General features: G+C 46.4%; 1 protein-coding gene across 1 annotated transcript; it reads left to right on the forward strand.

Moving 5' to 3' along the window:
• The first annotated feature begins 761 nt into the window (after window positions 1-761).
• On the forward strand, window positions 762-10,117 carry LOC125760288 (uncharacterized). Its single transcript, XM_049420165.1, has 3 exons — window positions 762-861; window positions 5,562-6,202; window positions 9,842-10,117. The coding sequence occupies exons 1-3, from the start codon at window positions 762-764 to the stop codon at window positions 9,932-9,934; spliced, it is 834 nt and encodes a 277-aa protein (XP_049276122.1). The 3' UTR covers window positions 9,935-10,117.
• The last annotated feature ends 406 nt before the right edge of the window (window positions 10,118-10,523 follow it).

The following is a 10,523-nucleotide window of genomic DNA, read 5'->3' on the forward strand; positions in this document are numbered from 1 at the left end:
TCTTTCATTCACGCAAATTTTCTGATTTCGACAATCCTGAAGCCTCGATCGCTTATCACGTAAGCGTAATCTTACCTATCATATTTTCCGCTGTGTCCCGCACGTCCTGGAAAGTGATGATCTGCCGGTTGAGCTTGTCCAGTAAGCCTTGAGCGGCCAACACCACCTCCTGTTGGCAGAATTCCGAGAGCGGCTCTCGCGTCGTCAACAAAACGTCCTCTCGCTTGACGAAGAACTCGAGCAGCAACGTGGTGACCTTCGGGATGCGCGGGAACAGCGTGGTCACCACCTTGGCCGCCGCCAGCTTTTTCTGTTGCATCAGCAGCGGCTGCACAGAGGTTGTCAAGCACAACTTGAGCAGTGCTTGGCGTGGGAGGCGTTCAAGCGACCGACAAAGTTCAGAGTTCTCACGGGGGGTGTACGTTTGGAAAAAAAACATCGTAACATTGGCGTCCGCAGCGACAGGACGAGGCCATTCGCATCCCTTACGGTTGACCACTAGTCGGAAGAGATGAGCACGGCAGATTTAACGGCGTTGGCAATGCGCATGTGGTTGGGAGGCGCGGAATTAAGAGGGTGGTTTGAGGAACGAGAAGCTCGAGCGCGTGAGCAGAGGGACGCAGAAAGAGATGCAAAGGAGGACAGCTCTTATTGAGCAGTTAGAACGTGAAGAACTAGAACAGAATACGCTTCTGCTAGAGCTAAAGCTCACAGACGCACACGATATGTCGCAGGTAGAAACAGAGGCACACGATATGTCCATGATTAGATCTAGGGAAGAGGAGTTCGAGGCGTGCTCTCAAAACGGTGTCTATAGGCGCGGGTTACGCTCCTTTGGTGCGGCTGTCCTGGACCCTCAGCGTAGGTTTTTGTTTAGAGCCAGGGGCTCAGCTAGAGGATGGCACAGAGGTGGGCAGCCAGGCAGCTAGGAATGGTCAGATAGAGCTCGACGAAGGAGCTTATAGCTTGAGGAGCACAGAAAAAGGTTCAATTAACGATGAGTTGTGAATGCCAACCTCTAGGAGGCAAATCACGGGCCTTGAGCAAGGAAGGCTGTCTCAAAGTCGTTCCATTGAAAGAACACCAAATGTTCTTCAGGGTGATTACCGCGAATGCCGTGGAACGAACTCTAATGTGGTAGCAACAGATTCTCTCAGTCGGCTGCAAGATGTGGCCACAACTGATTCAGACATAGTCGTGCACCATGCGAATGACAAACACGTTAAGAAAGGGAGGCCACCTTCTCTGGTTAGTGATAGCAGAACTTATCCGAGAGAGCTGGAAGAGAGTGCAGAAGCACAGGTCAAAGCTGATCGAATAAGGTCTGAACTAATGTCATCAGTATACGATGACATGGCCTCACGTGGTGATCTAACTGAAAATATGAAACGAAGATGAAGAAACAACTACTAAATTGGATGTTGAGGTTGAGGGTAGTCCCAGAGCACTGCTGTTTGGTGCAATAAAGAAATCGATGTGTCACTTGTGGCGTCCTGGGAGGCATAATGCAGATTGTGTGAGAGTTTGAAGCCTGAGCCAGCTTATGGGTCCAGACAAGGCGTCAACGAGCCCAAAACGATGATTCGAACCCTCTTCACTATGCGTGCGTGGAAGCAACGCGTTCACTTGAATTGTGACGTTAGCTGGTTTTAGGCCATCATGTGGTCATGGCGTCCGAGTGTCATCGAGATTCCCACATCGATGTCTGGGCGCAAACGCTGCCAAGCGTGCCCAGTGCGTTGCGGCAAATCGAAGGCCTATGCCATTCGTCTCATTTGGGACGCAATCAATTGAGCGTCGAGGTGAATAACCGGTGGCTTTTCTGGAATTTGACTATGGGCAACGGAGTTATATTTCTTATACATATTGTGGTGGTTGTGTACTTGCATGTGATGTGTTAAGTTGAGTATTTCTTGTAGCTCTTTAATTGTTTAGTGAACTGTTTGTTTAAGATAGACATGTTTGTTGAGTAAAAATATAATGGTGAACGAATGTGTTCGTTAGGACGCTATGTGAAAGGAAGCTAGAATGCTCATTTAGCTTTTAGCATATAAAAGAGACGGGGAATACTGACGCCGACTTAATGAGTAGATTGCGAGTCAAGAGGTAAGGTTTGGATGGACTGCAATGCTGTGTGTTTCGTACTCGAAGTGTATGTATTCGCAGATGTTCCTGCGCATTTAGTCTTTTTTCGATATGGACACTTGAACTATATACAGTGAACTGTGCAGTGGACACGTGCAGTGTAGTGAATGACACACCGTGCGCGCGTCAGGAGTTTTTTGTTTAGGTAAAAAAAAGCGATGAAAGGGGGCTTCTGTGATGAGTGACGTGCGCGGGTGCGCGCCATCACAAGATTGAGTAAAAGTAGAGGCCAACAAAAGTGGCACGAGCGCTGGGAAATACGATGACAAAGAAGAGAAAGACCTAATCAGAGAAAGCCACAGAAACTACGGAAAGCAAAAATAAGAAAGCCTGAAGACAGAAAGTGGCCAATAGTGAAAAGCCACGGGATGCGCAAGGAAGAAAGGGCGAGAGGGGGCGGACGAGAGGAGCGGCGAAGAAGAAGGGCCACGCTCTCGGCTGTCGGGTTCCGGACTCAAGCCTTGGTGACCAGCTGAGCCCGAAGAGACCGGCCACGTACGAGCTGCCCATGGCGGCGCGTCTCTGACGAGTTACTGCTGCGTGACATCCTGTGCCCGTGGACACGCTGCGGTGTCGGGCTTCAGGCGCGAGCTCAGGCGTAGGTGTTCGGCCGGGACACGGCTACGGCGTCGGTGCCTCCTCTTCAACTAGCAGCCTGAGAAGGCTGCTTCTACCACTGGTCTACGCGCTCCTTTTTGAAACCGGACAACTACTGCGGACCTTGCTGAGACCAGCAATCGTATGTCGTCTCTCCGCTATAACTAGGAACTGCTAGTTTAGGACTGATTTCACGCCTTATTTGGGTATTATTATTTTGGGTTCAGTGTGATGTGTGCTCGTTTTAGGAGCTGGCTCGCCAGTTTCTTAAGCTGGGGCGAAGTCCCGCGCCGTAACCGTAACCTTAGTTCCAGAGGCGACCGCTACAGGCGCAGCTCGCGCGAAAGAGAAGTCTTATTCCTCGTGTTCTTCCAGCGCCTTGATGATGATATTAACCCAGGCAAAACCACATATAGCATAGCCAGCTGTAGCACGCGGCGCTCCGACGCGTGCTCCAGTCCGGCGCGCGCTCTAGTTTAAAAGGAGACCACTAGAGGGCCACGAATGCGCGCTTCTCTTTCGACAGTCGTCAGTCAGTGCGCTTCGATACTAATAACATGAACGAAGAAGGCAAGGCGGCCGAGCGAAGGGCTCGCAAGGCAGCAGCATTGCGGGCTTGCCGCCAGGACCCTGCGGTGAGAGCTCGCGAGGCTGTAGCGAGACGTCAGCGTCGTGGGGACCCCGAGATACAAGCCCGCGAAGCCGAAGCAGCGCGGAACCGGCGGCAAGAGAACCTCGAAGAGGTACGGGCGCGGGATGCACCGGCCAAGCGTCGAAAGCGGTCGCTACCCGAAGTTGGTGGTACCAACGCGCGCTTCAATCGCGATTTTCTCGACCGCACGTTCGGCCACAGCTGTAAGGTATGCGACCGCTTGTGGTTCGACAACAACTTGACCACAATCGCTACTATAACAACGTGTCACCTCTTTATATGACAGTAGAGGAATTGTACGGAGCATTCACGGTTTCTCCGGCTATCGACAAGCCAGCTCCTCAATCATCATTCACTTCGTTCACACTCAAAAAGTGTTGCAGGGCCCCTTTCAGGTCACATGAATCTCGGACGAATTCGATGGACGGGCGGCGACCTCGTCTGACAGAGGCGAGTTTGAGGAAGCGAGCAGTAAAGAGAAGGAGGGTAAGGGTGAGCAATAACATTTTTCCAAGTGCGTGAAAGTGAGAAAGGTTGTTTTTCGCTTTACGCTGTACCAGCGGGTACTGCAGTACAATAAATTCGGCATATCTCACGTACCGTGGGAGTCGATATTATGCGAAGCATGCGGCGGGTAGGTGACTGTGGCGTAAGTTTTTTACATAGCGACACGTTATAAAATGACGCTAAAGATATGTATAAACCTTATACGCACACACATATATATGTTGAAGAGCCTCATATGTGTTATATAACCAGTTGTTTACGGTTTGGTAACGCTGCCAATGGCAACGTGGGTATTACCAACACCAGAAGCGGTAAGCTGTTATGTAGTGCTTATACGTGTCCCGAAAACGCACGCATGTTTCACGAACCCGTGTGCATGTGTGCAAGAAGTTCTTGACAGTTTTTGAACAAGGGCATCATCACCGTGATCAGTGAGCACTAGCAGCTGGTCATGAATTGTTATAGGATCCGGTCGTGATCGTGGTGACGAGGGGTCCATGTGTAGTGAATATGTGGTACAGTAGAGCTGTTGGAATTCGTGGATGCCTCGGTCATTGTGTCGACAAATTGTCTGTCGACAGAGCCGGCGACGTGTCGGAACCTGAAGCCACCCTTCACGTTGGTGAGGTATAGGCCGTCGAGGCTGGTAGGCCTGGATAGTGGTACGTAGACAACATCAGTGGATGGTGTTTGTCGTATTCGTAGACTATACCTGGGCGTAAGTGGCCTACGTAGCCTAGTCTACCAAGCGGCTGTCAGTCAATCTGGCATCGTCCTCGGTCAGCATGAGGCCATCGCACAGCCTCGTAAGAAATGGAGATCGTAAGAAATGCTGCGTCGTTCTGGCGGTCTAAGTGCACTTTACGGTGCGATGATGTGAATATGATACGTAACGTTCGTTGATGTATTCCTCCGGGGTCGAGCAATGTTTCAATATAGCTTGCTGAATAATAGAAATACAAACCTATAGTTTATTAGACTGCTATAAAAGCGGAGCCACCACTCGAACTACAGACGTTAATCTGATATGACGCCTGTATCGTAGGAGTACACATCGTAGGAGTATCATGCAGTGTTTATTGCTTTCTTGTAAAATTAGATAGCCAGCACCACAGCCACAATTAACGTTGCACCGTTATTACGCCTGCGTAGGCTGTTTTTCCAAACCACTTTACAGACCTGGCGTGGCTCAGTGGTAGAATACCTGATTGCCACGCTGAATGCTTGGGTTCGATTCCTGCTGGGATCCTAATTTTCATTCTTTCCATTCGTTGAGTCAACGCTGCCGATGTTGGTTTTCCTTAACGCTCTAGCATTCAAGTTACCAATGTCTGTTCTCACCCTTCCTGGGTAGATATAAACTGTCAATCACCTGTGGCGCATACCCGTACACCGCGGTCCGTGGTAAACGGGTATGTGCCACACGTGTCTAGTGCAAAGGGTTTGACGACGTACGCGGCAGGATTTTAACGTTATTCACGTCATGACCCGGCAATCATATTCGTCAAATCCTCTTACCCTCCCATGCAAATTTTGGTCTACCCCAAGTTAAGGAGGCGATCATGAGAGCACCCAGACGTAGGCGGCTAGATAGATGAGTGGGAATGGTAGCACTACAGCCGTCAACATGTTTCAAACACCGTTCCGTTTTTGGGTGCAGATTTTCATCGGATTCGCCGCGTGGACAGCCTCACTGGTTCTGCGCAAGCGCAAGTGCTGGCAATCTCGGCAGCAAATGACGGAGGCATCAACTCGCCCAACCGGCTGAAGAATCACCCGTTCCGCTGTGAGGCTACCGACACATTTCGTGCAAGCTGGCCGCGTCTTACCGCAGCGCTGTCATCCCCGGCTACCAAATCGACCGACGCATCAACATCAGCAGGCCTTAAAAGCAGCTGGAATAGCTTGCGCCACTTCAGTGGGAATGGTAGCACTACAGCCGTCAACATGTTTCAAACACCGTTCCGTTTTTGGGTGCAGATTTTCATCGGATTCGCCGCGTGGGACAGCCTCACTGGTTCTGCGCAAGCGCAAGTGCTGGCAATCTCGGCAGCAAATGACGGAGGCATCAACTCGCCCAACCGGCTGAAGAATCACCCGTTCCGCTGTGAGGCTACCGACACATTTCGTGCAAGCTGGCCGCGTCTTACCGCAGCGCTGTCATCCCCGGCTACCAAATCGACCGACGCATCAACATCAGCAGGCCTTAAAAGCAGCTGGAATAGCTTGCGCCACTTCAGTGGGAATGGTAGCACTACAGCCGTCAACATGTTTCAAACACCGTTCCGTTTTTGGGTGCAGGTGAGTACAGCACCTCAACTTCACTGTAAAAAGTCAAACAATGTTTGGCTGCTAGTGCTTCCAGACCCACAAACATTGTTTCAATTAACATGTGAATGTGTGTTTATCGCTAAGTTGTTATTCATGTCTGGCGACGTAGAGCTAAACCCTGGCCCCCCCAGAGACGATCCTAACAAAGAATTGCTACAGCTCGTTAAATCACTGCACGATAAATTTGATTCTAAACATGAAGAAGTGATGTCTGCCTTGAGTGAAGTCAAAGAGGCTCAGTATTCAATGGAGCAACAAATCGCCGATATCGACAATAGGCTCTCGGCAGTTGAACAAAGCATTCGATCGTCAGAGGGGCAACAGGGGGAAAGCCTCGTGCCTCAAATGGCCGTACTGAACCAACGGCTCAATGAATTTGAAGACCGTTCACGTCGAGAAAATTTAATATTTCACGGCATAGTAGATGCCGCTGCTGAAACTTGGGCACAGTCCGAAGAAAAAGTTTGCTCGATATTAAATTCAGCTTTAAGCCTGAACCTCAATAGCAGCGATGATCGCATTTCCCGCGCGCACAGGCTTGGCCGTTTTGTCCCTAATAAGTCCAGACCTATTATTGTCCGGTTTTCATCATGTAAACTAAGAGAATCAATTCTGTCTTCCAAAAACAAGTTAAAAGCAAGTAGTGTCTCCGTGAGTGAAGACTTTTGTAAGGCAACCAGAACTGTCAGAACGAAATTGTACGATTTTGGCAAGAAAAGCGGCGAACTTTTCACTGTGAGGTACAACAAGCTGTATATCAACAAAAAATGTTACATTTACTCCCCTGATACCGACAGTGTCTGTGAACTGCAATTGGGCAATGCTGCCAGTACTGTTGAACTGTCGTCTGCCGCTACAAACCACCGTCCTGATTCGTCTTTTTCCTAACAGAAGTTAGGCATCAGCAACGCAGCCAGTCTTCTCAAGGCTTATCATTTTTATTGTCAAATGTGCGCAGTTTAATCAACAAACGCGACGCTCTAACACCTATTATTGATTCATGCGCCGCTGACGTGATTGCATTGACGGAGACCTGGTTGACTGATAAAATTTATAGTGAAGAACTGTTTCACTGTGACCAGAATTATGTTGTGTACCGTCGTGACCACGATTTAAAACCAGGTGGTGGTGTTCTAATTGCTGTTGCCGACAAAACAGTGTCTGATAGGATTGCACTTACAACGTCCTTAGAGTTGGTTTGTGTGCGTGCCGTCATAAACCACCAAAACACATTGATCTGTGCTTGTTATCGGCCGCCAAATGCACCAACTACTTTCTGCGATGAGCTGCATGACGTTCTTAATTTTCTCGTCTCAGAATTTCCTCACTCTCCGTTGCTTCTTCTGGGAGATTTTAATTTTCCTAGAATAAGTTGGGCTTCGCAATTTCCCTCCGTTGTTGGCTCGTCCGCCGAAAGTGAATCTTTTATTAACTTGTGCTTAAATTTCAATCTTGCGCAACTTGTTTCTGGGCCTACTAGAACTGGCACTACTTCATCAAACACACTTGACCTAGTCCTTGTCAATAACCCCAATCTAGTGCATTCATTAACTTGTTTACCCGGAATAAGCGATCACTGTTTCTTACATTTTTTTGTAAAGGGCCGCGTTACTCGTCAAAAAACCAATCCAAAATTTATCAGAGATTATGCGAGAGGCGATTACACAGCAATTAATAATCAGCTTGCATTATTCATAGACGAGTTCATGCCAGAATTTTTTAGCCGTACCGTAGAAGATAATTGGAACCTATTTAAAAACAAAGCCACATCGCTTGCTGCTAAATATATTCCACTGCGCAGGCTTTCCGGGAAGAAACGCTCCCCTTGGTTTTCGACGACACTAAAAAGATTATCCAACAAGAAAAAACGCACTTTTCGTCTTGCGAAACGCTGTCAAACACCTACACGTTGGAATGATTACTCAAACGCACTGCATGCATATCGAATCGCGTTGAGAGAAGCGAAGGTCACCTTCTTTAATACATATCTACCTTCCCTTCTTTCAACTAATCCATCGAAATTTTGGAGCACTATTCAAATAAAAAAGATAAATAACATATCTCTTACAGATACTGGTGGTTGCACAATGAGCGATGAAGAATGTTGCAGGGTTCTAAATGACACCTTTGCGAAATCATTTTCTGACTGCTGTACTGACACAGTCCCGTACATGTGCAAAAAGGATTTTTTTCCTATGGATCCACTTGTTGTTGACTTTGCGGGGATTTTAAAGTTAATTCATAATTTAAAACTATCCTCTTCCTGTGGCGCGGACGAAATTAATTCCAAATTTCTAATAAATACTGCTGTGTACTCCTCTGTGATTTTTATGTACCTTTTCACCCAGTCTATTGAGTGCTCGACTTTGCCCGCAGATTGGAAGGTGGGGAAGGTGGTGCCTCTGTTGAAATCAGGTAACCCGCATTCTCCTCTCAATTACAGGCCCATTTCACTTACCAGCATACCTTGCAAAATCCTTGAACATGTCATATTTTCTAATCTCGTTTCATTTCTTGAATCAAACTCTTTCTTCACTTCATTTCAGCATGGGTTTCGCAAGAACTACTCCTGCGAAACACAACTAATATCGTTTATACATAGCATTTCTTCCTCTTTAGACAAAGGCCAAGTAATTGATTGCATTTTCTTAGATTTTGCTAAAGCTTTTGACAAGGTGTCTCATCGCTTACTACTTCTTAAACTCAGTACTCTTAATATTGACCCTAACATTTTCAATTGGATAGAATGCTTTCTAACTAACCGTACTCAATTTGTAACTGCTAATAATGCTGCATCCCAGCGCTGTGACGTAAAGTCAGGTGTTCCCCAAGGCTCCGTTTTGGGCCCATTGCTATTTTTAATATATATTAATGACTTACCTACTGTTATTAATAGTTCTATAAAACTATTTGCCGACGATTGTGTTCTATACCGTGAAATAACTAATCAGCATGATAACTTTATTCTTCAATCAGACCTAGATAACATATCTAAGTGGTGCTCACAATGGCTTATGTTCCTAAATCCCATTAAATGCAAAATCATGTCTTTTTCGCGTCGCACTGACTCATCCACTTCTTTCGGCTATGCTATCAATAACATCAACCTTGATTACGTAACTTCATATAAATATCTCGGATTACAGCTAACCAATAATCTTTCATGGCATGCGCACATCGAATACATCACTAACAATGCCAACAGATCCCTCGGCTACATACGCAGAAATTTTTCTAAAGCCCCCTGCCATTTGAAGTTAATGCTGTACAAAACACTAATTAGACCTAAGCTTGAGTATGCGTCATCTGTGTGGGACCCCGGTCAAAAAACATTATCAGCCATCATCGAGTCAGTTCAAAATCGGTCAGCACGTTTCATTATTTCAAACTATACCCGCACATCTAGCGTTTCACTAATGAAATCAAACCTTGGACTAATTGATTTGCAAACTAGAAGAAAAATTTCTCGCCTATGTCTTTTTCATAAACTCATTTACCAAAATACTTCACTTAAACAGGAACTCATCTCCGAGCCTTCATACATATCGTCACGTCTTGACCATCAGCATAAAGTTTTTATTCCTTTCTGCCGTACTAACGTTTTTTCAGACTCCTTTCTGCCAAAAACCAGTGCCGAGTGGAACCACCTTCCCCCCTCCATCGCCTCCATTGAGGACGTGTCATCCTTCAAGACTGCACTAACCGATCATATCTTAAGCCTCCAATAACTGAGTATTGTTTGAACATGTATTCTAATTAATTTGTTGTATTATTGTGTTCTGTTTTTTACTACATTTTTTGTTATATTACCCACCCCCTCTGTAACGCCTTTATGTGCCCTGAGGGTAATGTAAATAAATAAATAAATAGATAGATAGATAGATAGATAGATAGATAGATAGATAGATAGATAGATAGATAGATAGATAGATAGATAGATAGATAGATAGATAGATAGATAGATAGATAGATAGATAGATAGATAGATAGATAGATAGATAGATAGATAGATAGATAGATAGATACGTAGATAGAAACGCCCAAAGTGCCAGAGGTTCGCTAAGAAATGCTTCGCATTTAAAAGACAAGAAGAGGTAAAATCATGTCCGAAAAAAATCACCCTTTCACCACAAGGGCGAGCAATGAATGTGATAGCAACACATTTTAATGTTACGCGAAGTAAGGCTGGCAGCTAACTCTTTTAGCTCCACTCTCACGTAACTCTACAAAACGCTGGCGTAAGAGAATACGGCCAATCCAGGCGGAGAAGCGGATTTAGCACAGTCTCTTC

The sequence above is a fragment of the Rhipicephalus sanguineus genome, chromosome 10 (genome assembly GCF_013339695.2).
Source record: "Rhipicephalus sanguineus isolate Rsan-2018 chromosome 10, BIME_Rsan_1.4, whole genome shotgun sequence".
Lineage (NCBI taxonomy): Eukaryota > Metazoa > Arthropoda > Arachnida > Ixodida > Ixodidae > Rhipicephalus > Rhipicephalus sanguineus.